Source organism: Corvus moneduloides, unplaced genomic scaffold (assembly GCF_009650955.1).
Source record: "Corvus moneduloides isolate bCorMon1 unplaced genomic scaffold, bCorMon1.pri SUPER_scaffold_79_arrow_ctg1, whole genome shotgun sequence".
Classification (NCBI taxonomy): Eukaryota; Metazoa; Chordata; class Aves; order Passeriformes; family Corvidae; genus Corvus; species Corvus moneduloides.
The window spans coordinates 98,273-125,618 of NW_022436872.1; the positions used below are offsets into that span (position 1 = coordinate 98,273).

Genomic DNA, 27,346 nt, shown 5'->3' on the forward strand with positions numbered 1-27,346 from the left:
CCCTCACAGCCCCTCACAGCCCCTCACAGCCCCTCTCAGCCCCTCTCAGCCCCTCACAGCCCCTCGCAGCCCCTCGCAGCCCCTCTCAGCCCCTCACAGCCCCTCACAGCCCCTCACAGCCCCTCTCAGCCCCTCTCGGCCCCTCACGGCCCCTCACAGCCCCTCGCAGCCCCTCACAGCCCCTCTCAGCCCCTCACAGCCCCAGGCACGGGGCTCCTCCCAAGGAGAAGGGGTCAGGCCCCGCTTGTTCTCCTTTTATTTCGGGCACTTCACAGCAACGAGCACAGAAAGGCTGAACCGGAGCCTTTCCCCAGCGGTTCCCTCCGGGTTAATGCCGAGGCCGAAGCTCTGTGCCGGCGCTGGCCCGAGCGCGAACATCCCTGCAGCCCCCGAGCCTTTGCTGTCCCCCGGGCCCGTTCCCTGTCCCCGAGTCCCGCCCGGCTCTGGCAGGAGCAGGAGCCGCAGCGCAGCGGGCGCCGGCCCGGCCCGGCCGGGGCTCCCGAGCACGAGCAGCAGCAGCAGCGCCGGCCCTTCCCGCCCGCTCCCGCCTCGGCTTCCCAAGGGCTTTTTCCAGGTGAATTCTGGAGCAGAGCAACCATCACCCCCAAACAGCCCCGATCCCTCAGGGCCCGGCTGTGCTGCCCTGAGCCAGCCTTCAGAGAAAAAAGGGAAGGATCGGGTTCCAGCGCTGCTCTCAGCACGGTTTTACTCCCCCTGAGCTGACAGCACGGGGCTGTTGTTGCCTTTGCCTTGGGAACTGGAGATCGCGGCTGCTCTTGCCCCTCTTCTGGTTGCCACCTGAATTTTATCAGGAAAACTGCAATTGCCTCTCTTGATCCGCGCTACTCACAGTGCTTTCATGACAGTGAACAGTATTTTTGTCACAGGCATCACGATTAGCAGAGACTGAAATGCTCAGAAGCCCGGAGCCCTGGGCATGGCCGCCGATTGCGGGGCAGCGGCGCAGAGGGAACGTCCTGCGGCCCAAACCTCCTGCTCCTCCCACACAGCGCCCATCGCTCTCCCCCTCCTGCTCTCCCAGCACAGCACAAATTCCAGCTGGGAGGAGGCTTCCCAAGAGAGGGCTCCAGCTCCTGTTTCAGCCTGAGTGTCCCTGCAGAAGAACAGGGCATCTTTCAGGCAGTTCCACAAGCTCAGGGTTCTCATTTGATGAGGAATCTGGGATGCAAATGGCCTTGTTAGGAAGGATAAAAGCAGAGGAAATGGATTAGAAATTATTAGAAAAAATCACCCTTCTTCCAGACAAAGCTCACCAAATCATTCCCTGCATTTCTCCTTTTCAGATTATTTCCGTGTCTGAGAGGTCCAGCTTGCATGAACTGATTGTGCTCTTGATTTATACCAGTGCAAGGGATGTAGACTGATCTAAACTGAACACAGAAACAAAGTACCTCTGTCAGCCCATTTTCATGTTCTAGATCACTTTCTAGATGCCCATGGAGATGTGGGAATGATTATCACACACCTCTCCATTTCTGGCTGCAGGCTCTGGGGATTCTTTCTCTGAGTTCAGCCAGGGTTGCAGTCCCTAACAATTCCTGCTTCCACCTCCTGGTTTCTTAGGTTAGAACAGCCACAATGAAAACCTCACCGATGGCACAACTGCCCAGCCCACAAGGAAAAGAAAGGACAACTTGTAAAGTTCTCCACACGTTTGTCCTGCTTTGCTGCAGCAGTCGTGCTGCACTCACAGTGTGGGAAGCCAAGAGAAGCTGCAGTTGGTGGCACATCTTGTGACAGGAGCTGCACCTCGTTCCCCAGGAGAGGTTCTTGAAAAGAGCAGACAGGACTGTGGAGAAGATTCCCAGAAAACTGAAACAGCTTTCCAGGAGTGAAATGAAAATGGAAAGAAACAATCCGAGGTGTTTTCCTCTCTATTTCTGTGCTCCCCTTTTTCATGTTGCACTGCTTCTCCATCCCATGAATTCCAAATGGATCTCACCTCTAAGATGTGTGCCTTAGCGAGTTTTAGACACTCTGAAATACCATGAGCTGCACACAGTTTGCCTTCCCCTGTTTTTATTGGAAAGCAGTGCTGGAGACAAAAGTGCAGAGCTTGGGTCGGGCACGAATTCTACAGGCAGGGAATGTGGCCCGGCAGTGTCTGACCCTCAGCAGGGACAAGGCACAGCAGCAGCCGAGGGGATTCCTCTGCCACCGTGCAGGAGCCAGGACTCTGGATCCGGGCTGGACACGGCAAAGTTCCCGTGTTTGCACAGACTCAGGGGCTGCCCCCGGAGCGAGCGGGGCTCGGCCGTGGGGAGCGTGGGGAGAGCGGGGAACGGACACTCGGACACGCGGACACGCGGACACTCGGACACATGGACAAACGGCCCCGCCGCTTCAGTTGCAGCGGCAGCGGCGGCAGCGGCGGCAGCGAAATCGCAAGCGACTCTACACTCTCCGTTTCTTGCTCTTGCTCCTCCTCTCCCTCTATTCCGCACCTTCTCCCCGCCTCCCCTTCCCGGTGTCCCCCTCCTCTCTCGGTGTCCCTTTCCCGGTGGCCCCCTCCTTTCCCGGTGTCCCCGTCCTCTCCCGGACTCTCCCCCTCCCCCTGCCGGGCCGGGCCATGCCCCAGGCCCGCCCCCGGCCCCGGGCGGGGCCGCCCCCTCCCCGGCCCCGGGCGTCCCGCCGCGGTCTGGCCTCCGCCCGGCTCTCGCCGTCCTGGCTGTGGCGCTGCCGGGCGGGCATCAGTGCCCGGGGCTGGGGCGGCATCTCCACCCTTTGGCTCCGCCTGTCCCGAGCCCGGCCCCGGCCCCGACGCGGGGTCCCGAGCCCGGCCCTGGCTCCGGCCTCGGCTCCGGCCCCGGCTCCTCCCGGGGCCCGCGGAGGACACACGGGGCGCGGCCGCTCCCGCCGCCTCCGCTGCGGCTTCCCCGGCCCGAGCTCCGCCGCTCGGCAGCGCGGCCGCCGGCCCCGAGCCGCCGGTGTCCCGTTCGGATGGGGATGCCCGGGCCGGGGCGGTCGGGGGCCGTGTCTGGCCCCGGGCCGAGCGCTGACGGCCGCGTGTCGCCCGCAGGCAAGGCGCAGGAGGCCCTGCAGGAGCGGTACCGGCTGGGTTCGCTGCTGGGCAGCGGCGGCTTCGGCAGCGTCTTCTCGGGCACGCGGCTCGCGGACGGCGCCCCGGTGAGTGGCGGGGCCGGCGGAGGAGGAGGAGCAGGAGGGTGCAGGAGGAGGAGGAGGAGGAGGACGGAGGAGGAGAAGGCCGGGGCGCAGCGGGGCGGGCGGTGAGCTCAGCCCGCTGCTGCCCCTTGCTCGCAGGTGGCCATCAAATGCGTGCCGCGGGACCGCGTCCGGCACTGGGGCGAGCTGGTGAGTGAGCGGGGCCAGCGGCAGAGCCGGGGCGTGGCGGGCGGCGAGGAGCCGGGGCCCGGCGGGTTGGGAGCCGCCGGGAGCCCCGGAGGGAGAGCGGGCGGGGGCTGAGCGGGGGGCGCAGAGTGTCCCGGGCTGGGTGAGGGGTCCCAGAGCCCTGGCACGGCCTCAGCCCCACTGACGGCACCGTGCTCCTCCCGCAGCCCGACGGCGCCCGTGCGCCCCTGGAGATCGTGCTGCTGGACAAGGTGTCCACTGGGTTCTGTGGTGTCATCCGGCTCCTGGAGTGGGTTGAGCTGCCCAGCAGCTTCTTGCTGGTGCTGGAGCGTCCGGAGCGGTGTCAGGACCTGTCGGGTTTGCTGGCGGAGCGGAGGTTCGTGCCCGAGGAGGAGGCGCGGGGGCTGTTCGGCCAGGTGCTGGAGGCCGTGCGGCACTGCACCAGCTGCGGGGTCCTGCACCGGGACATCAAGCCCGAGAACATCCTGCTCGACCTGGCCACCGGGCAGCTGAAACTGATCGACTTTGGCTGCGGCACCTTCCTCCAGGACACAGCCTACACCCAATTTGCAGGTGAGCCCTCCCAGGGGATGCTCCTGGGCATCTCATGGCGCAGCCTGGGTGTGGCACCGGGGCTTCCCCTCATTGTTCCCAGGATGGGATTAATTCTTGAGCCAAGTTGCTTTTGGGTGGGGCTGGGAGGGGGCCAGTTCCCAACCCTGCCGTCAGCCTTCAGCACCCACTCTGCCCTGGGCTGGGGCTGGAGCGGGGGCAGCCAGCCCAACAAAATCCCCCATGGGGGTAGCAGAGAGGGGGGTCAGACCCCGTGCACCGGCCGGTTTGGTGTGTGTCACGATCCGCTAATGCAAGCGGGGGTCGTGATGGTTCGTTTATCGATCTCAGAGTGTAAAAGGACACAAGAGATTTCAGTTTTAATCAAAACAGTGCACCTTTATTAAGTGCCCACAACACAGTAATGCAATAGAAGAGAGAGTAAGAGAGAGAGAGAGAGAAACAAAGTAGAGAGGGGGAAAAAGAGGGGCAATAGCTACCAACGGATGAGACTAAGTCCTCGTGGTCTTCCGCCAATAGATTCGTCTTCTTTCCGTGGGGAGATCTCGGACTCGGTTATTTCAGAAAGTCTCTTTATAGTCCTTTTCAGAAGCGAGGGGCAACTGGCCAAGAGGTTGGGAAATCTACAGCCATTGTTATGGGGTCCGTTGCTTTGGGAAACAGGTACAGGACAGACGTACAAGACAGGTGTACTGGAGAGGTGTACAGGACAGGTCATTCCTTTCTGCTTCGGCGCAGTCCTTCCCGCCTGGGCAGCAAGAACGGCGCAGTCCATTGTGACCTGCACTAATTTTTCTCAGGAATGTGTACCGGTTCCCAGTGGGCACACCCGTAGGCCACACTTGGCAGACATCCCACCTCAGCCAGGCCAGGACTGCTGTGTTCAGTCTCTGTCTTCGGCGATGATCGTGAGGCAGATGAGGGATTTTCAGACCGTCTCTTACAGTGTGCAGGTGAGGAAGGGCCTGGACTGCTCTGCTGCCCTTGTTTGCCTTGGCTTATTGATGTTTTTTGGGGCACTGCAGGCAGGGAGGAGAGTGGGTTTTCCCCACCACTGGGTGGGTTTTTCATTTGCATGTCATGGTTGGGCCTCCCCAAGGCTTCTGCTGCCCTTTTCCAACACCAGTGGCCTCTTTTCCAACACCAGTTTGTACACAAGTCACAGGTGCAGGCGAGAGGGCAGCGGGTCACCCCGTGTGCCACTGGTGCAGCCCCTGTGTGCCCAGGGATGCTGGGGCGAGGCTCTGGGAGCAGCAGCATCCCCTGATGGACTCGGTCTGTGCTCCACAGGAACCCTGTTGTACAGCCCACCCGAGTGGATCCACCACCAACGCTACCACGGCGAGGCAGCGACGATCTGGTCCCTGGGCCTCCTGCTGTACCACCTGGTGGTGGGGAAGCACCCGTTCAGGAGGGGCCAGGAGATCATCTGGGGGTGGATCCTGTTCCCACGACGGCTGTCTCCAGGTGGATCCTCATCTCTGCGGCACGGGGGGAATAGCAGTGCTGGGAGGCAGCAGCGGGCTCAGGAGCATCCTGCTGTGGCAGCTCTGAGCAGGTGGCACATGTCCTGCTCTCCTGCTGCCCTCCAAAGCACAGAATGCATGGGCAAGTTTAGGCACAGCTCTGGGCACAGCCAGCATGGCCTGGGCACGGGAACGGGGGGCAAAGCGGGCGGGATCCTTCTGCAGCTGCCTGGTGGTTTCTGCTTTCTCTGCCCAGAGTGCCAGGATGTTCTGAAGAGGTGCTTGTCCATGCAGCCCTTGGCCAGGCCGTCCTTGGAAGAGCTCTTCAGTGAGCCTTGGCTGCAGGGTGTTCATGTGCCCTAGAGGATGGCAGAGCCCCACGGGCACAGTGTGATCCAGGGGCCTGGCAGGTAACAGCCCCACCCATCTCTTGGCAATCAGTGGCAAAGCAAAGCAGACTATTTTGTCCTGCCTGTAGCTCTGAGCAGGGAGCATCAGAAGGGAACACGCAGCTCTTGGGCTGCAGCTGAGCTGGAGGCCTGCTCTGGCAAGCACTGGTGGCCACCATCCCCCCTGGTTTTGCTTGTCTGGTTCACTGATGGCTGGGGCCCTGGGCAGAACCCTGAGAGCCTGGTGTGGCCCCAGGGAAGGAGAAGGAGCCCCTGGAGAAGCTGTAGCAGGTGGGGCTGCTGCTGCTGGAGCCACCAAGGACGAGCTCAAGGACCACAACCTCTTCCTGGAGCTGGCCAGCGGCAGCTGAAGATGATGGCCTTTGATTCTGGCACCTTCTCCAAAGACACGCTCCACGGCCAGTGTGCAGGTGAGTCCAGAGCCAGGGGGATGCTGCCAGAGCTGGGCATGGCACGGCCTGGCCGGGCACCAAAGGTTCCCCCTTTGCTGGGGCGGCTGCAGGGAATTCTGCAGTGGCTGCCAAGCTGCTTTTGGGCTCTGGGCAGCTGCTGAGGAGGTGGATGTGCCATGGCTGGCTGCAGGCTGGGCACATGTCCTGCCCTGCTGCTCTGCTCCCAAAGGCAGCAATGCTGGGCAGCTTTGGGCCCAGCTCTGAGCACGGCCAGCACGGCCTGGGCACTGCGGGCGGCTGGGACAAGGGGACAGGAGGCTTCAGCTGACGGGCGGGTTCTGCTTTCTCTCCTTGCAGCCGGGCTCTGCGGATGCTGAGGCTGCTCTGGGCTCTGCCAGGGCTCTGCTGGGGCTCAGCCCCGGGCACGGCTGGGCCCGCTCTCCCCTCACAGGGCTCTGACAGCTTTGCATCAGACGAGCCCCTTGCGAGCACAGCGACGGAGCTTTCTGCTTTTGCAGGTGAGTGAGACTCTCGTGCAGGCCAAGAGATTGCAGTCAGGGACACACATCCCACTGGCAAGAACCCAAACTCTGCACAGTCCCAGCTGAACGCCTGGATCTGCACAGGGTGTTCTGTCTGTCCCACTCTTCCTTCCTTTTGCGCTGGAATTGTGCCATTGCACTTTCTTCCTCCTCTGGAAGTGCCACGAGTGGGCCCAACCTGGCGAGTGGGCCGTGTTCCTGAGGCAGTGCAGTCTGGAGCTGATGGATGAAGAATTGTCCTTCTCCAGTGCCAAACCAGAGCAAAAAGCCCTGAGTGGGACTTTGCGTCTTTAAGAACCCCCTGACAATTTCAGAGGGAATGTGCAGCTCATTGGCAGGGTGAGAAGGAAGGGCATCTTCTCCATGAGTTGGGGTGGGACAGAGTTTAGATTGCCAGTCCTGCTCGGAGCTGGCAGGGCACAATCAATTTCCTATTGCTTCAACCACAGTTTAAAATAACAATGTTGGAAGCAAAGCCCAGCATCTTTAAAAAAGGACTGCTGAGGTCAGTAAGATGGATCAATGCCCTCAGCATATTTACAAATACCTGAGTTGTCTTTTTGGAAAGATCAGTTACCTCTTAATCCAGAGTTACAAAAGATTTTTCACTCCACATTTGGGTTTTGGTTTTATGTTTCATAATATCTTCTGGGTTTTTTCTTTTTTGTTTTTCTATTAATTTAAACAGAAAACACATCCTTAATGATGGAGCAGCACTGCTGAATACGGGGCCACGCAGAGGGAGCAGAAGCAGCTGCCTTTGTCCCCCTGCAGCTCCAAGGCCCAATCTCTGAGCAGACAGGGCTGGCAGAGACTCGCAGGCTCCCTGTTTGCTGTGCTGCCCCACTTGTGAGCGGCCCAGCTTTGCGTGAGGCACAGGGAGAACAAGGGGCAGCTCCCTGCCAGCCCCGCAGCCCAGGGAGCCCTCGGGCCCCGGGGCTTGGGGCACTGTCAGCACCCGCTGCTCCAGCGCCCGCTCCTGCTGGCACTGACAGCAACACCCAAAGTGTGCCTGATCCCGAGGGAGCAGCAGCAGGGCCTGGATCTGATCCCTGACTCTGGGGCAGGGCTGGACAAATGACCCCCGCAGCAGCAGCAGCAGCAGCAGCAGCAGCAGCAGCAGCAGCAAATGGAGCTGACTTTCAGCACAGCCCCTGCCGCTGTTCCCTCCCGTTGGCAGCGGTGTCACAGCAGCCTGGGGCACCTGGGAGCCCTCAGTGCCAGCAGGGAGTGGAGATGGCAGCCCTGGGCTCCTGGAGGGTGTGCAAGGAGCAGAGGTGGGCACTCCCTGTCCATGTGGAGCTTGCAGATGGAAAAGGCTGCTGTGAGCAGGCAGCTCCAAGGGCAGAGAAAGGAGGGTCTCGAGCACTGGAGCTGTGCCAGTGCCACAGCCCTGGGCAGCAGCCACCGAGCCCCGGGGGCACAGAGGGCACAGCAAGAGGGACAAAAGCAGTCAAGGGCACAGACTGGGAGCAGGAACAGCTGCTTCATTGCACTCTTGGAGAAAGCTCTTGGCTGTTTCAAAGCGCTGAAAGGCGTGAAGGGCACAGAGGAGGCCACAGCAAACAATGCTCCTGTTTTCACAGCCTCCCCTCTCCGTGTCCCAGAAGGAATTGGATGAGCTGTATTCTTCTCTCCGAGTCGTCTCGTTCAGCATGAGCAGCTCAGCACCAGGAGCTGAAGGAGCTGAAGCCTTAGGCCACAAGAGCTGAGCAAGAGGAGACTTTGGGGCAAAGTCATGCTGGTGCCATGGACCTGGCTGAATGCAGCAGACAGAATCCTGGAATTACAGAATCCTTCCTGTTGGAAAAGACCTCGGAGCTCATCGAGTCCAACCATTAACCCATCACTGTCAAGCCCAGCACTAAACCACATCCCTGAAGTGCCAAGGCCTGGACAAGAGGCCTGACTGAGGCCTGAACAAGAGGCCCTGAGCCAAAGGTGACCTCTGGATGAACCTTCCAACCAAAGGTTATCTTTGTATCTGCTCATTACCAAAATATGCATGATCATTAGCGCTGTGATAGATGTATCCACTCATTAGTGAAACATGTATTGACCTTTCTGTGTTTAGAAGCCGGACAAGGCCATGAAATCCCACATCTGGCCTTGTTTGGGGGTGTTGGATCAAAGTCAGCTCCCTTGGCTCCTCCTTGAGCCCTGGGCAGGCTTAGGAGGAAGCCAAGAGGAGGATGAAAGCAGATGTTCCCGCACTGGAAGTGCTGTCAGTTTGTTTCTCCAGCACTGTCAAAGCTGGGCCCTCTCCCAGCGGGGTTGGAGCCTCAGCTGTGGCTGGAGGCAGCTGCAGGAATTCCCAGTGTCCGGGAGTGGCTCTCCAGTCCCTGGCTGGGACAGCTTCCCCCAGGTGATGGGTGGCTCTGGGTGATGGTAAAGTCTGAGGGGAACTGGGGCTGGATCTTGGTTAATCACTGCAGGCAATCTTTGGCACTGATGACTGGGGGCATTGCTGAGCTGCTCCTGCTGTGATTCTTTGCTGCTTTGAGCTGTAGCGAATGACAGGGATTCCTTCAGTTGGTGTCTGTGTCTTTGGTTCTGGCCCTGCCCACTGGTACAACAAAATTGGTGTAGTCTGGCCGGATCACACCAAAATGTCACTTTTTAAATGTAAATGTAAGGAATCAGTCCTGTCTGAAATCCTGGATGGGAAGAGCTTCCCTGGAGTTCGCTGGCTCTGGAGTGGGCTGAGGTCGGAGCACCGTGAGAGCAGTGGGGCAGTCGGTTAAAAGGAGCTGAAGCGCTGGATGTCTTAAAATGCATCCAAAAATTGGATGTGGAAAAAGGAAAAGAGCTTGTGGGTTTGGGAAGAGGAGGATGGATTTTGTTAACAGCATATTGGAAACAGCACCAACAGAAGGAACAATTGTTGTTGGAACGCTCCCACATGGAGCAATAGAAGAAGTTTTTAATCTTGAGCTCAAATGTCTTTGTGCAAGTTAACTAGTAATAATATCATATTATATATATAAAATAATATTTATATTGTATAGATAATAAATAATAATGTGAAATAGTGCTGACAATACAAATTCTTTAGCTATGGCTGCTCAGGGATGTCACACTAAATACCCTCAAGAAAATGATTGGCCAGGACCCAAAGGTCACTGGTAAATTTTGTGAGATTGCACACAATGCATAAAGGAGGAAGGGATGGAATTGGCTGTTTGTTCCGGTTTGGCCAAATTTAGAAATATACCTCTGAGAGAATGTACAAACCCCTTCCCCCCGCCAGGTTCGGGAAAAAATAAATTTTCCTCGAAGGAAAGTGAAGGAGATAAAACTATTTATTTACCAAACACACGGGAAAAGGAAAATAAGGCTAAATAATAGAATGTTTTGCTGTGGAGGAAAAACCTGGGAAAGTGTTAGAGTCCTCCCTTTGGTCTCCTCGGAGCTGGGGCTTGGGCCAGGGCCAGGCCCTCTGTGCCTGATGGAAAGTCCTCCCGATGTGCTCTGAGGTTGAAAGCAGTCCAGTAGAAAAGGGAGAAAATCCGGAATTCCAGAGAAGGAAAAGCAAAATCCAACTCTCAGTTTCTCTCCGGAGAACAAGAAACTGAAAAACAACTGGCCAAAAGCTGACTGGAAAGCAGCAAGCCGGGTGCTTCCTTGCTCCCCTGCCGCAGCTGGGGGGGGGGAAAGTCACTATCTGTACTTGACCTTGAACAAGCTGCAAACTGCTTTGAAAAAGTTTTGCTCAGTTTTTCCTTCCCCCTCTGAGGCTCAGTTTAGAGGCACAGAAAAGCACAAAAATTAATTTCTGGGCATAAGCAGCAATATGGGATACACATCATAAGGTCACCCCAAGACATTCCACCCCTTATCTCATATTGTTGACTCAATGCCCAAACTAATATATTCTAATTCTACACACACATCAATACATATACATATATATATATATATATATATACAGCTATGTACGAACAGTGACAATGACCCTCAGCAAGCAGGGGTACACAGGCATTTCACACTACAGGTGGTTTTCACCCAACAATCAGATCTCCCTGCGGTACACAATGTGTTGTTCCATCTTTCTGCATTACCCACCATGTGCAACCAGGTCCCTGAGCAAAGACAACCCCACAGATGGGTTTGTCTGTACTCGAGGCAGAATTTATCCACAGAGTCTTTCCTAACAGACCTCTGACATGCACTACTGGGGCCTTATCTCCATCTGTTGTATGCAGGGATTCAGATTGGGCTGGACCCACTCTACTGGTGGAACCTCGGGTGTTAACTAACCAGGTGGCCTTTGCTAGATTCTGTTCCCAATTTTTGAAAGTTCCCCCACCCAGTGCCTTCAAAGTGGTTTTCAACAATCCATGGCACCGTTCCACTTTGCCTGCAGCTGGTGCGTGGTAAGGGATATGGTACACCCACTCAATGCCATGTTCTCTAGCCCAGGTGTTGATAAGGCTGTTCTTAAAATGAGTCCCATTGTCAGACTCGATTCTCTCAGGGGTGCCATGCCTCCAAAGGACTTGCTTTTCAAGGCCCAGGATGGTGTTCCGGGCAGTAGCGTGAGGCACAGGGTAGGTCTCCAGCCATCCAGTGGTGGCTTCTACCATTGTGAGCACACAGCGCTTGCCTTGGCGGGTTTGAGGCAGTGTGATGTAATCAATCTGCCAGGCCTCCCCATACTTGTATTTGGACCATCGCCCACCGTACCACAGGGGCTTCACCCGCTTGGCCTGCTTGATCGCAGCGCATGTCTCACAATCGTGGATCACCTGGGAGATACTGTCCATGGTCAGATCCACCCCTCGATCTCGTGCCCACTTATAGGTGGCATCTCTGCCCTGATGGCCTGAGGCATCATGGGCCCATCGAGCTAGGAACAACTCTCCCTTGTGTTTCCAGTCCAAGTCTATCTGTGACACTTCTATCTTTGCAGCCTGATCTACCTGCTTGTTGTTTTGGTGTTCTTCATTAGCCCTACTCTTGGGGACATGGGCATCTACATGGCGGACTTTCACAACCAGCTTTCTTACTCGGGCAGCGATGTTTTTCCACTCTTCAGCAGCCCAGATTGGTTTTCCCCTGCGCTGCCAATTCGCTTTTTCCCACTTTTCTAACCATCCCCACAGAGCATTGGCTACCATCCATGAATCAGTGTAGAGGTAGAGCTTTGGCCACTTCTCTCTTTCAGCAATGTCCAGGGCTAGTTGAACAGCTTTGAGTTCAGCGAGTTGGCTTGATCCACCTTCTCCTTCAGTAGCTTCTGCAACCCGTCGTGTGGGACTCCATACGGCCGCTTTCCACTTTCGTTTCATCCCTATGATGTGACAAGCACCGTCGGTGAAAAGAGCGTAGCGTGTGTCTTCTGATGGCAGTTGGTTGTACGGTGGAGCCTCTTCAGCACGTATCACTTGTTCTTCTTCATCAGTGAGACCAAAGTTTTCACCTTCAGGCCAGTTTGTAATTATTTCCAAAATCCCAGGGCAATTCAGTTTTCCGATATGGGCGCGCTGTGTGATGAGAGCAATCCATTTGCTCCATGTGGCATTGGTGGCGTGGTGGGTAGAGGGAACCTCTGCTTTGAACATCCACCCCAGCACTGGTAGTCGGGGTGCCAGGAGGAGCTGTGCCTCTGTGCCAATTACCTCAGAGGCGGCTTGGATTCCTTCATGGGCTGCCAAGATTTCCTTCTCTGTTGGGGTGTAGTTGGCTTCAGATCCTCTGTAGCTTCGGCTCCAAAATCCCAGTGGTCGACCTCGAGTCTCACCAGACATCTTCTGCCAAAGGCTCCAGGACAGGCCATGGCTCCCGGCGGCAGAGTAGAGCACGTTCTTCACTCTGGTCCTGTCCTGACTGGGCCAAGGGCTACGGCGTGAGCAATTTCCTGCTTGATCTGGGCAAAAGCTTGTTGCTGTTCAGGGCCCCAATGGAAATCGTTCTTCTTGTGGGTAACCAGGTAAAGAGGACTCACAATCTGGCTGTACTCAGGAATATGCATCCTCCAAAAGCCTATGGCACCTAGGAAAGCTTGTGTTTCCTTCTTGTTGGTTGGTGGAGACATTGCTGTGATCTTATTGATGACCTCAGTGGGAATCTGACGCCATCCATCTTGCCATTTCACTCCCAGGAACTGGATCTCTCGGGCAGGTCCCTTGACTTTGCTCTTCTTAATGGCAAAACCAGCTTCCAGGAGAATCCGGATAACTTTCTCTCCTTTCTCAAATACCTCTGTTGCCGTGTTCCCCCACACAATGATGTCATCAATGTACTGCAAATGTTCTGGGGCCTCACCCTTTTCTAGTGCAGTCTGGATCAGTCCATGGCAGATGGTGGGACTGTGCTTCCACCCCTGGGGCAGTCGGTTCCAGGTGTACTGCACACCCCTCCAGGTGAAAGCAAACTGGGGCCTGCACTCTGCTGCCAGAGGAATGGAGAAAAATGCATTGGCAATGTCAATAGTGGCGTACCACTTCGCTGCTTTGGACTCCAACTCGTACTGGAGCTCCAACATGTCCGGCACGGCAGCGCTCAGTGGTGGAGTCACTTCATTCAGGGCACGATAGTGCACAGTCAATCTCCATTCTCCTTCCGATTTGCGCACAGGCCAAATGGGGCTGTTGAAGGGTGAGTGGGTCTTGCTGACCACCCCTTGGCTCTCCAGCTCACGGATCATCTTGTGGATGGGAATCACAGCATCTCGAGTTGTCCGGTACTGCCGGCGATGCACTGTCGAGGTAGCAATTGGTACTCTTTGTTCTTCCACCTTCAGAAGGCCGACTGCAGACGGGTTCTCTGATAGCCCAGGCAAAGTGTCCAATTGCTTAATGCCCTCTGTCTCCACAGCAGCTATTCCAAAAGCCCGCCTGAGTCCCTTTGGGTCTCTAAAATACCTGTTCCAGAGGAAGTCTATGCCCAAAATGCACGGGGCCTCTGGGCCAGTCACAATGAGATGTCTCTTCCACTCATTTCCAGTCAGGTTCACCTCAGCTTCCACCAAGGTCAAATCTTGTGATCCACCTGTTCCACCAGAAATAGAAACAGATTCTACCCCCACATGCTGCGATGGAATTATTGTACACTGCGCACCAGTGTCAACCAAGGCATCATATCTTTGTGGTTCTGATGTACCAGGCCAACGAATCCACATAGTCCAAAAAACACGGTTTTCCCTGACCTCTACCTGGCTAGAGGCAGGGCCCCTCTATGCCTGGTTATCCTTCTTTCCCTGGGCCTGTATCTTAGAGGTTCCTTCATGGGAATTGGACATGCCATCGTCTTTTCCATCATTTCCGGCAGTTTGGCTACAGGCAACTGGAGCTACTTCCTTTTTGGTAGATCCTCCTCCTTTCTGAGACTTGCGCTCCTTCAATTCACTCACTCGTGCTGCCAGAGCAGAAGTGGGTTGTCCACCCCACTTCCTCATGTTTTCCCCACTGTCACACAGGAAATTCCACAGCTCACTTCGTGGGATGTACCTTCTCTCTGGGGAACGTCCACGGAGAAGGCACTCTTTAATCTCCTGGTGATTCCTTTCCATCTTATCTTCCATTTTCCGCATACGTGTTTCCACAGCTGCAATTCTTACATGTGTTGGGCCATGCACAGAGTCTGCATATGCTCGGAGCTTCACTGCCATATCCCGCACGGTCTCATTCGCACCGTAGTCCGGTTTCATTATTGCTAAAGCAGAAGCGTATTCTGGTGGCCCAAGATGTATGAGTTTTCGCCACATGTATGGAATAACTCTGGCCCGGTCTGGACTCCTCAATCCTGGGTCATTTGCGAAGATAACCTCTACCACCCCTAGTTCTCTCAGGCGCTGGATCCCTTGTTCTATGGTCTTCCACGGGGTTTGCTGCATGTAGAGATCATCTCCACACATATATCTTTCAGCTACGCCTGTCAAAACCCGCCTCCAAAGACTGGTAGAGTCAGCCTCCCTTATCATCACTTGGTCGATCACTGGATCATGTGACAGGGATCCCAAATGCCTCACTTCAGCACCGTCCAGCATCACATCATCACCTGCCGCATCCCAAATACGGACCATCCAACTTATTATGGATTCATCAGACCGTCGGGTGTAATCCTTTCTTAGGCTGTGAAGGTCCTTTATGGACGTGGACTCAGTAATGGTTTCTGTGCCTGAGTCCGTTGGTGGTTTTGAGGTTCCTTCCCCTGCATCTTTTGAGGTTCCTTCCCCTGCATTATCCTCATCTTTCACTGGATGATCAGTTTTGGTTGTGTGCTTTTTCCTTGTGACAGGAGCCACTGTCAGTGGCTTAGACTCTCCATCTGGTTTGGGCTTGCTGTCTGGTTTATCTGCAGCCTGAGTGACTGGGGTATCTGCAGGCTTTGCTGATTGATCTTCCTGCCTCTCTACCATTACCTGCTGCAGTGTGCGATAGGCATATGCCAAAGCCCAACATATTGCAAGGAGCTTGTTCTCATTGGAATTGTCATTGTATTTCTCTTTCAGATATTTTGCCACCTCAGCTGGTTTCTGAACTTGTTCAGGGGGAAACTTGCAAACCATTGAGTCAGAGAATTTCTTCAAGATTTGGCCCATATCCTCCCATTCCCCACACCACTCAGGATGTTCCACCTCTGGGTCAGGTGTCTCATCAGTCACCCTGGAAATCTGAGCTCTTATTCTAGACAAGCTGCGAGACATACAGAGCACATAGAGGAAGCTTACCAGATTAAATACCAGGAGGGTGGTCTCTTTAACATCCAGGGGAAACTGAACATTCTCAAAAGATGACCTATCAAATTTAAAGGGAAGGGAAACCCCATCTCCTCCTCCTCTAACAATCTGGGTGCAATTACTAATAAATTCCCAAAACAGGCTACGGAAGCTAGGACTGGGGTTAGGAAGGAGAAACCACTTATCATACACACTTCGAACAGCTGCCTGTACCTCTGTCAACTTCTTATAAATCATTATCACCGAGCACAAGAAGATAGAAATCCTGATTCGTCTCCCTGCTCTGTAAAATTTACATATCAGGGACAAGATTGGAGCAAGTTGTGGATAGGCAAACAACCCTAGGGACCAAAAAAAAATCAGTACCTCAATGAAGCCTAAGGACCAGAAAGACATGAGTACATCAAGGCAGAGAGACATTATGAACTCAACCAACATGGTGATTACTTTACTCCAACACAGAATAAGTAAATACAAACCAAAATGTAATTAGCACAGGGTTGTTTTTTTTTTCACTTTCCTTCGAGCCACGCAGTTGGGCGCCACTAAATTTGTTCCGGTTTGGCCAAATTTAGAAATATACCTCTGAGAGAAGGTACAAACCCCTTCCCCCCGCCAGGTTCGGGAAAAAATAAATTTTCCTCGAAGGAAAGTGAAGGAGATAAAACTATTTATTTACCAAACACACGGGAAAAGGAAAATAAGGCTAAATAATAGAATGTTTTGCTGTGGAGGAAAAACCTGGGAAAGTGTTAGAGTCCTCCCTTTGGTCTCCTCGGAGCTGGGGCTTGGGCCAGGGCCAGGCCCTCTGTGCCCGATGGAAAGTCCTCCCGATGTGCTCTGAGGTTGAAAGCAGTCCAGTAGAAAAGGGAGAAAATCCGGAATTCCAGAGAAGGAAAAGCAAAATCCAACTCTCAGTTTCTCTCCGGAGAACAAGAAACTGAAAAACAACTGGCCAAAAGCTGACTGGAAAGCAGCAAGCCGGGTGCTTCCTTGCTCCCCTGCCGCAGCTGCGGGGGGGAAAGTCACTATCTCTACTTGACCTTGAACAAGCCGCAAACTGCTTTGAAAAAGTTTTGCTCAGTTTTTCCTTCCCCCTCTGAGGCTCAGTTTAGAGGCACAGAAAAGCACAAAAATTAATTTCTGGGCATAAGCAGCAATATGGGATACACATCATAAGGTCACCCCAAGACTGTGATCTGGAATGCTTTGTCTGTTCCTGTGAAAAAGACAGTGATGAAGACTGCTGGGTTTTTCATATCCCAGACTATCCACAAGCTGCAGGAATTGGTTGAGCAGATGAAGGGGTTGTTAAAAGAGCAGCTGAAAAAATGAGGAGCTGGGAACCCGTCCTGATGGAGAACCCATCTCCCAGATGTGCTCCATAGCCTTAACAATGGTCCTGCTGGGGAAATGGAAACCCCTGGGTGTGCCCGGCTGCACCCAGTCTGCAAATCCACCCATGGACAGGGGGACTTGGACTTCCTGGGAAATCGTTCTGGGTGCGATGGGCCCTGACACCCCAGAGGCTGCAGGGCTGGGCCTTCCTGCATCAGGATTAATTGGGATAAATCAGAAGCAAGTGAGAGTTATCAATGCAGGAATAGGAATTCAGATTCCTCCAGGACACTTTGGTTTGATAAGTGCTCACTGGAGCTTGGCCCTGCAAAGTGTTCATGTCATGGGAGGAGGAATTGATGCAGATTATCAAGGAGAAATCAAAGTAATTCTGTTAAATGATAATGAACAAGATTGGATTATTTAACTCCATGACAGGCCAGCACAATTATTGATATTGCAGTTTTATAAACAATTGTGCAAAAAGGAGATCCACCTCAAATGACCACGGTTGGTGGAGATAAAGGGTTTGGATCCAGCAGTCCTAATAATGGAGCCAGAGTGTGGGTCCAGAGGCTCAATGGCCCTCCCGAGGCAGCTGAAGGAACAGCTCCGGGGAAAGACAGCACTGTTTGAATCCTGCAGCCTGGGCAGAACGATGGGAATGTGTCCCTGCAGCCAAGTGTTCTGTGTGAGAACAAGGAGATGTTACAGGATATTGTTTTACAGATCCTGCCAGACCCAATCTCCCTGTTTGCCCCCACGGCCCCTGTGGAAAATGCTCTGATCCACGGGGCTCCGTGTGAAGGCTGATGTGACTCTGAGTGACTTCCACACGGATTCCAGCCAGGAGCCTGGGTGCCCCTCAGGGACTGGGACCCGGCACCTCTCCAGCCGAAGGGGAAAGGACCCCACCAAGCCTTGTTACCCCCGACACCGCGGTAAAGCTGAACAGCAAAGGACCTTGGGGGCATTATTCTGCAATTAAAACGGTGCCAGCTCCATGGACAATGGAATTATTGTTCCTAACCCGAATGAGACTGAGGAAAAAGAGTGATGCCTCCCTTTAGGGTGCTTCAGCAACAACTGCAAGGAAGAGTTTGATGCTGAGAACATTTTCCACCCAAAGAGTGCCTTGGATTTCAGAAAGCCAAAGATTCTGGTTCACCCTGTGCCCCACATGCGCTGCCTCGTCCTGTGGAGTTCACATTAACGAGCTAAATCGATTATTAGAAGAAGCAGCAAATGATACTGTTAAAATATCCAACAGCACATCCTGTGAGCTCCAACAAACACAAACGGGGGCTCTGCAGACCCGCATGGCCTTGCATTATCTGCTTGCTGGCCAAGGAGGAGCCTGGGCTATTCTAGGACAGGAATGCTGCACTGTTATCAGTGATGGGTTTGAAGTCCAACAGTCAGGAATCACCTCGATGGAAAGAGCAGTAGAAGAGTGGCAGAAAGAAGAAAATTCTCCTTGCTGGGATTGGCTTCGTGGCTGCCAAACTGGAGGCTGCTGCGAAATGCATTTGTGGCAGTCACTGTCATCACTGCAGTGTGAGCACTTGGTGTGTTATGATTCCATGTTAGAGCTGTTGTGACACTTTGTGCTGGGAAATGGAGCACTGAGATTTGTCCAAAAAGAGACACAGACACAGTCTCACGAAGAAAGGGGGATTTGATAACTAACAGAGAATAGCAACTAATGAGGCATGTTTTAAAAGGAATGTGAATTATAGCTCTGAGTGATGACCTTGAGCAGCACTTAATTGGAGAACAAGAGGTGATGCCTTTATGCCTAATAGCTAAATCTAAGACTCCATTATTAGAAGAATTGTTATGAAGGTTGCAGTTCATCTCTAGGTCAAAGCACTGAGTGAAGTTCCAAGGCCTGAAGACCAGGCCTGACTGAGGCCTGAACAACAGGCCCTGGGCCAAAGCTGACCTCCTGATGAAACTTCCAACCAAATGTTATATTTGTATCCCACTCATTAACTCATTAAAGTACAAAGTACTATTAACAATATGTTCTATGTACCTGTGTGTAGGTTACGGGCGGGTTCGGTCGGGACGGAGACGGATGGAGAGATCTCTATAGGCAGGTCTTGGGACACAGTCGGTTTATTGTAAAGGGCGTGGGTATTGGGGCACTGCTCAGAGCTGCTAGACTCAGCTCTGAGCAGGCCCAAGAGAGTAAGCAGGTGAGAGAGAGAGAGAGGGTGTAAGAGCAAGAGTGGAAGTAAGAGTAGAAGTGGAAGAGAGGAATAGAGAATGTCTGAAGTCCTGGTTACAATACAATAAATCATCTTCTGTACTGAATATTCTAATTGTCAGTAACCAATCTAATACAAGATACAAATCCTATAGCATTTACATACAGCCTATAAGAGTTCTTATATTACCATAAAGTGTTACATCTTAACTTCTAAAAACTACTCTTTGGACCCCTTCTGCTGAGCTAGTAGGGTCTGCTCTGACCCTTGGACCTGTTTGCAAGCAGAGGGTATTGTTCCATCAAGAGGGGATTATCTTCAGTGGCCATACCATTGTTTTCTAGTTGTTCAGTAACTAAGACCTGGTATTTCAAAAGTGGCTTTCATTTCGATGTTGCCTGTAGTTTTCATATTCCCAAAATCTTTTGTCAGGCAATCATATTTCCAAGGTTTTCCTGTTCCATCTTCCCCAACAAATGAATCCCCCTTTTCGATGGACAATTAAGATATTAGACATAGTCCTACTCGTTACTTTTTGCACACACTGAAGTATACAAGGTACTGCTACTAAAACTATAATTATTACTACTAGAATAATCAAGCCTATTTTACAGAGTTCCCTTAGCCAAGGTGCAAAGCTCCAACCATCAAACAAACTGTCTAGCCAAGACGGGTTATCTGTTGTAATTTGGTTAGCTAGGTCCCTTAGGTTTTGTAACTGTTTGTGAATGGAAACAGAATGATCGGATAAGTTCATACAGCATAATCCTTCAAAATCTTCACAGCCATGTCCATGTGCTAATAAAAGATAATCAATGGCAGCTCTATTTTGTAAAGTGGCATGTCTGACTGCCTCTTCATCGGTTAACAAATCACTGATCATAGTAGAGGTGGCATTTACCTCCTTGCTGAGCCAACATCCCAACTTGTTTAACTGTTTTAGTGCAATTGAGGAACTTAACTGAGGAAGAAAAATGCTCGCAACAATTGATTTTTCAGAGTTCCAAGGGTGAAAGTCACTATCACAGTCGCTCTCATACTGATGTCCCCAGGAAGATCTAATCTTTCTGTTTTTCTTTTTGATTACTTCTTTGACACTGGGAGCAATAATTGTAAGTTGTCCCAGAGCACAAGGGCCACCATCTATTTTTGAAGGTATACCTTGCCAGGCTCTGTCTCCACAGATGAGCCAAATTCCTCTAGGGAATCGAATAGGAAGTTTGTTGAAACGATCTGCATGAGGTTCATCATATATAAGAAGCTTAGCTTGGTTGCACCAAGAAGTTACATTGCTATAAGCTGGGTGATATGGGGTAACGTTTAAATGAGGACCGTTTTCTCCTAGAAAGTGAAAGAAATAGCAGGTATCCATAGTTAATGAGCCTAGGATTTCTAGCTCTTGAAGGTCAGATTTATCAATTTTAGAATTATCAATATAAGTTTGGTGTTTATGGCTGGTAGTTGGAGAAATGTGATCATCATATGGCCAATATTTATCAAAACCTTCTGGTAGAGGTATTCCAACTAAACAGGTTGAAAAAGGTTTGTCAGGGCTTGTGTCAGATAGACAGATGGTATCGGAGCCTGCAGATTTGGCTAAAGCAACCCAAACATTTGTCTTTGGTTGATTTACAGGTAAAGCTTCACTACAAAAACAAAAACATAAGAATAAAAGCAACATGCACGCGCGCAAATGAGAAAACTCCATTATTTTCTTGAGCTGTTTTTGGCAGATCGCTTTCTTCTGGTGATTCTGCGCGCTTCAGGTTTGGGTGCTTGCTTCCTGGCTTCCACTTGCAGGGTCACTGGCTGGTGTGGAGGCGTCGGCAGGTTTTGATGTGTGGTATGGCTTCACGTTTTTTGCTGGAACCCACTTGAGCTCTCCACCTGTGGAAACACATGCAAACCCCTTCCCCCATGTTATAAGATTGTATGGTCCTTCTATTTTTCCTGATTCCAGATTCTTGATTAAAACTAGGGGGTGCTCTTTCAGTTTTGCTTTTTTGTTGTTTAAGAAGTGTCTATAGATGGGGGGGTCAGGCTCTTCTGCAGAGCTATTCAAAAAATTATAAACATACAAAGCCTTATTCAACCTCCTTTGAGGTGTATCCTGGGCTTCTCCCCCTTTCTGTTGATCTAAAATGCGTTTTAGAGTTTGATGTGTTCTTTCTATTATTCCTTGACTTGTGGGGGAGTAGGGAATGCCAAATGTATGGCGGACACCCCAGTCATTTAAGAATGCAGCCAATTCTTGTGAAACATACGAAGGACCGTTATCAGTTTTAATTTCTTGTGGGATACCCAAATAGGAAAAAGCTTGTGAAAAATGATGGCAAACATGCTTAGCTGTCTCTCCTGTATGCACAGAAGCGAAGACTGCATTTGAGAATGTATCGACAGAGACATGGATATTTTTAAGTTTTCCAAAAGAGGGGTACTTAGTGACATCTATTTGCCATTTCTGTAAGCTCTCCAACCCCCGTGGGTTGGTGGCTCCTGAGGAGGGGATAGGTTGAACAAGCTGGCAGTTTGGGCATGCTCGTACAATATTTTGAGCTTGCTCTAGGGTAATGTGAAAATCTCGTTTGATTGCCTGTGCATTTTGGTGAAAGAACGCATGACTTAATTTGGCTTGTTCAATAGTGTTAGGCAAGGTAGTTGCAGCAAACACCGAGGTAGGATTTTCGATGTCTGCTGCAACTTCTCCATCAGATGCTGCTGATGCCAATGCATCAGCTCGTGCGTTTCCTTCTGCCATAAATCCTGGAAGACCAGAATGAGCTCTAATGTGGCAAACGAAATAAGGGTTAGTTCTGTGTGATAAAATTTGGTAGAGACAGGTGAGCCAAAGACATAATTTGTCGTTGTTCACATCCTTTAAAACTGATCCTTCAATCCTCTTAATAATACCAGCAACATATGCTGAGTCAGTGATTAGGTTGAAAGGTTCTGGAAAGAGCTGAAAAGCTCTTACAACAGCCGCCAATTCAACAATTTGAGGAGAACCTTCAACTTTTTGAACATCTTGCTCCCAGACTTGAGTATCTTTATTTTGCCATATGACCACAGAATTGTGTGTCCGCCCTGACCCATCAGTGAAGATAGTGACCGCATCTAGAGGCTCTTCACTGATTAGGGGTTTTTCTTTGTAGCACAATTTAGCTTTGATTAATCCGTGTGCTGGGTAATGAATAGAGCAAACGCCTGGAAAATCGAGCAAGGCATACATCAAGTCTTCTGATTTTTGCATTGCCCAATCGAAATAAGATTTAATCATGGGCAAATAAATAATTGCAAATTCGCAACCTGCTATTGAAAGAAGCCTTGCTCTGCCTTTGATGATGATTTGAGACATCATTTCTAAAGGTGTGAGGATTGTCTTTGGCGACCTGTAAGGGAGAAAAAACCCATTCAATTATCAACAGCGGTTCTATTTGAGAGGCATCCCATTGAAAAATGAGGCCGTATAGTCTCAACTTTTCTCCTAAAACTGCAAGGAAAAAGGGTTTGTTAGGAATACAGCGATGTGCCTGCCTGTTTTGTAGAGCATCAGTAATTTTTTCCAGGGCCTTGCAGGCTTCAGGAGTGAGAGATTTAGGGGATCTAATGTCACTGTCTCCTCTCAATAAATTGAAGAGTGGAGCAAGTTCATCATTAGTGATTCCTAGCACAGGCCTGACCCAATTGATTTCTCCTAAGAGCCGATGCAAGTCCTGCAAGGTACGAACATCAGTTCGAATTTGTATTTTTTGAGGTGTAATAGACTGTTCTGTTAGTTTCCATCCTAGATATTTCCAGGGAGCAGTCTCTTGTATTTTTGATTCAGAGATCACCAGCCCAGCCTTTCTGATTTCAGCAACAACACTGTTACGAGTTTCTTCCATTTGTTTTTGTGTTGACGCTGCGATGAGCAAATCATCCATGTAGTGGAGAATAACTGATTGAGGGAATTGCTCACGGACTGGGGACAAAGTACGGGCTACAAAATGTTGGCAAATAGTCGGTGAGTTCTTCATGCCTTGAGGCAAGACTAGCCAATGATACCTTTGAAGCGGCTCTTGCAGGTTTGTACTTGGAATGGAAAAGGCAAAACGAGGAGCATCGTCTGGATGCAGTGGGATGTTGAAGAAACAGTCTTTTAGATCGATAATTACAAGCGGCCAATTTCTTGGGATCATGGAAAGGTTGGGCAGGCCAGGTTGGAGAGGGCCCATGTCTTCAATTACTGCATTGATTTTTCTGAGATCATGTAGCAATCGCCACGTGTCAGAAGTTTTCTTATGGATTACAAACACAGGTGAGTTCCAGGGACTGTTAGTAGGTTTAATGTGGCCTTTTTGCAGTTGTTCAGCCACTAGTTTTTTGAGGGCACTCAGCTTATGATCTGGCAGGGACCACTGGTCGACCCAGAGAGGGGTGTCAGTTTTCCAGGTCAGTTTTAAAGTACTGAGTGCTTTAGTGGCCCCTATGAAAAATCCAGTTCAATTTTGGCTCCCCATTCAGAGAGCAAATCTCTTCCCCACACTGTGATGGGTTTTTGCACTACATAGGGACGGATCAATGCCTTTTTCCCTTGTGGTCCTGTAATACTGATGACAGATTCGCTCCGCAGGCATGGAGTGACACCTCCAATGCCTGTGAGAGCGCCTGGGGGGGTTATTAATTTCCAATCTGTCGGCCAATGATAATAAGAGATAACAGAAACATCTGCCCCCGTATCAATCATCCCCTTGATGTTAACTTGAATCCCACCATTTGACAATTCACAGGTTAACATTGGTCGTTGTTGACTTATGTGTTGAACCCATAGAACCTCAGGACTTTCAGGAGCAACTGAGAAACGGCGCGGTGGTATTTGTTCCGCAGTTCCCATGGGCAGTGCTATGGCAATGGCTATAGGGGTTCTAGGTGGGATATACAATGGGGGATGGCAGGCATTTGCTAGCACTAGCAGTTCTTCATTGCAGCTAGCAGATATTACACAAGGCAAAACTAGCAGTCCCAGGATGTTATTTCTCTCTTTACCAACAACCAAAAAGTCTTGTCTAGTTTGTGAAGCACCTGTAATTCTTGTTGAAATATAGTCATAACCATTATCCTTTAAAAAGGCTGTTGGCTTGGAGGTTGCCAAGGTGCACCGGGACCCTGGGGGTAGCAGGCCTGGGTCATTACTTGGGATTGCGCTGATGGTGAAGCGAAGTGGTTCTGAGTCGGGGTATTCATAAATTTTACCTTGGGTGTTTGGGGTGCCACTACTTGTTTCGTCACGCGATGGCATTGCGCGCTCGTATTGGAGTTTTTTGGACTGTGTTTTCCACTTGTATCTTGTCTGGATCGACACTGCCAGGCAAAATGCTTTCCCTTCTTGCAGATAGGGCAGCGATCTGGTGCTTGTGCACCCTTTTTGAGTTCTGGGCAGTTCTTCATGATATGGCCGGGTTTTTTACAGAAATAGCAAGGTCCTGAAGTTACAGCAGCTTGCATAACAGTCATGGTGTTGCCTTGTTGCTGGAGGTTTAGATGCAAGGCAGCCAGGATTTCAGTAAGTTTTTGGTCTCGTGCTTCTGCTTGTGCTGCCTGTGCAGCTGTTTGTACTGTTTGAGCTGTCAGAGCCCTCTCAATTTTTTCTCCTAGAGCTTTTCCAAGTTCATTTGCTTGTATAGTTGCCACCTGCTGTGGACCTCCTATTTTGTTACAGGCATCAATCATCTCAGGCACTGTGGGTCTTTCTTTTCCCAAAGTTTTGATAACTTTTTTACATTCCGCATTGGCATTATTTTCAATAATGTCCCGTATCATTATTGGGCGAGCTATGTCGTCGTTGCATTGCCGTTCTGCTGCTTGGATGACCCGGTCCACAAATGTGGTGAATGGTTCAGACAACTCTTGGCTAATGAGATTATAGGCTTTCTCAAAACTTCCTGCAGGCTGAATTTGCAAGAAGGCTTTGCGAGCCATCTTTTTGATGTCATCTAATGCTGTTTTGGGTAAATTTATTTGATTGTCATTTTGATCATCAGGATGGTCACCAGTCAGCTTAGATATGACAAGGGTACGAAGGTCTGCGTCAGTACTTTAAGTGGCTAGTACCCCTGCAAGCAGTCTCTTCCATTTGAGTTCCCATAGCATATATTGTGAGTCTGTGAGAATTATACTAGCAAGATTTTTACAGTCATTTGGTATAAGTGTATGTCCTTCTAGGGTACTTTTCAGCAGTTGCTTAAAGTATGGAGAGCAGATACCACTGTCGTTTATTGCTTTCCGCAATTCTTTAATCTCATGGTGTGGGATAGCTTGCCATGTTCTGGGACCACCAGCTTGCTGGCTGAATAGTACAGGCATAGCTAAAGGATTTAGATTTTCCTCTTTGCAAATTTGGCGTCTGATTTCATGCCAGTCTGTAAATTGAAAATTATTGAAACATTTTTGGGGGTTGTCTGCTTTTGGGATTAATGCAGGCGAATCTTCAGGGTTTAGTGTCTCTTTCTGAGTTGGGAAGTCTGTCCCAAACACAGGGGGGACACCAGAGCTGTTTGGGTTGGTTCTGGGAAGCGGTGCTGTGGTTGGAGAAGTTCGAGCGGACTGATACCACTGGTCCGGGAGTTGCAGCAATTGCGCATGCGTATGTTGCAACGATTGCGCATGCGCGTGTTGCGTCATCAGGTCCGCGCGGCAGGATGTAATGGCCGCAGCCCGCGTGGCGGATGGTTCAGGCGGAGCGGGAGATGGCAGGACTGCAGAACCAGGGGCTGGGGCTGCGGTCGCGGCGTGCTGCTGCTGGAAGCTTGTAGGCTGGGCTGGGGTGGGTGGTGGCAGAGCGGCGGTGCCGGGAGGCGGAGCTGGAGCAGGGGCAGGCACGGAGGAGACTGCAGACCTCCGTGCAGGCAGCGCGGCACCGGGACCAAGTGGCTCGTGGAGCTGAGGCGCTCCCAGCGCAAGCGGTGGTGTGCCAGGATCGGGGAACGGCACAGAAACGGCGGCAGGGGCGGGAGTAGATACAGGCGTCTGTGCTGCCACGGGGCTGGGCGACCGCTCGGGGCGTGCTGTGTGCGCTTGAACGGCAGGGTGGGGGGGTAGGGTTCCTGCAGTAACAGGGGGTGCCGGAGACAGCAGCGCGGCCGTGGCCGGCGCTCTGGGCACCAGTGTTTCGGGAGCGGCAGGGGACTGTGAAGACGCAGCAGCGGCGGACGCGGATGGAACAATGGCTATCATCGGCGCCGTGTGGGGGGGGGGGGGACCTGGGGGGCTGGAAGGAGGGTCGCCGCTTGGCTTTGGGGGGGGCCGGTTATGATGGCAGCCATGGCCGTAACCGGCGCGGCTGGGGGAGGGGTAACACCCGTAGGTAGCAGGGGGGTAGGCGCTGGCCGCGCCGGGGTACCGCCGGGGGGCGGGGCCATCATGATGTCAGCAGCGGGGGGTGGGGTAGAAGTGACGGCAGCAGGGGGGGGTGGAGCCGCGGTGACGGAACCGGGGGGGGGGCACGGGGGGGCAGGGGCAAGGGGCGGGGCCGCGGAGACGCTGGCACTGAGGGCGGGGGCCGCGGGGAGGAACGGGATGGCGGGAGGGGCTGTAGGGTTCGGTGGGGTGGCTGGGGCCGGGGTAACGGGCGCGGGGGCCGCGAGCGCGGGGGGCGGGGCGGCGCGCGTCAGCCGGACCGCGGGTACCGGAGCCACGGGGTCCGGCGGAGGGGCGGGGGCCATGCTCCGCTGCGGGCTCGCGACGGCAAGGGGCGGACTCGCAGCCGGAGCCGGGCCCGGCAGGGTGACTGCTGCCGGCGGCGCCACCGCAGCAAACAGCTCTACCAGCGCTCTGCAAGCTGGGAGCAGCTGTGCAGCGGCCATATCCCGGTACGAAATATTATTAAAGAGTTTAACTCCAACTGTGTCCCAAAAGTCTCTTGTAAAGACGGCTGAACGGTCAGCATTTGGGAAGTTCAGTCGGGTCCATTCTAGAAGATTTTTTAGCTCATGTTTAGGCAACTGACTTGGACCAGAACTTATAAGTAAATGCTTAAGTTGCTTATAGAGATCTCTGTCATGGGCAGAGTGGGTTTGTCCCATTTTTTAGACCAGTATGATACTCACTTAGGTGATGTCGCAGGAGCAGCGTCCTTAGTCAGATGTCTGTCGTGGGGAGATGGCCAGTCACTCCACTCAGCACTCAGGACGCCGCTTTTCGGTCCTTTCCCAGAGCTCCGGTTTCAGGCGTCGCTTGGCAACGGCTTTCCGTGCTCAGGACCTCACAGGTGGGTCCGCACTGCGAGCTCCAGTGCAGGCGGTGCTGAGCACTACTCGCCTGTGCTCGGGGCGTGCGGCAGATTTCCCTCCGCAGAGCTCCAGTCAGCACTGCTTAGCAGCGTGTCCGTGCTCGAGGGGTGATACGGCAGACCTCCTCTAAGA

General features: G+C 52.2%; 1 protein-coding gene across 2 annotated transcripts; it reads left to right on the top strand.

Moving 5' to 3' along the window:
• The first annotated feature begins 2,645 nt into the window (after nt 1-2,645).
• On the top strand, nt 2,646-9,504 carry LOC116438675 (serine/threonine-protein kinase pim-1-like). Of its 2 annotated transcripts, XM_032097667.1 has the most exons (8): nt 2,646-3,147; nt 3,283-3,333; nt 3,537-3,903; nt 5,194-5,370; nt 5,626-5,779; nt 6,015-6,189; nt 6,529-6,689; nt 8,300-9,504. In XM_032097667.1, exons 1-5 carry the CDS (start codon nt 2,962-2,964, stop codon nt 5,730-5,732), a joined length of 888 nt encoding a protein of 295 aa, XP_031953558.1. In that variant the 5' UTR covers nt 2,646-2,961; the 3' UTR covers nt 5,733-5,779; nt 6,015-6,189; nt 6,529-6,689; nt 8,300-9,504. The 2 variants fall into 2 exon arrangements, with proteins under 2 accessions (XP_031953558.1, XP_031953557.1); XM_032097666.1 differs by having other exon boundaries at nt 5,626-6,189.
• Nucleotides 9,505-27,346: the final 17,842 nt, after the last annotated feature.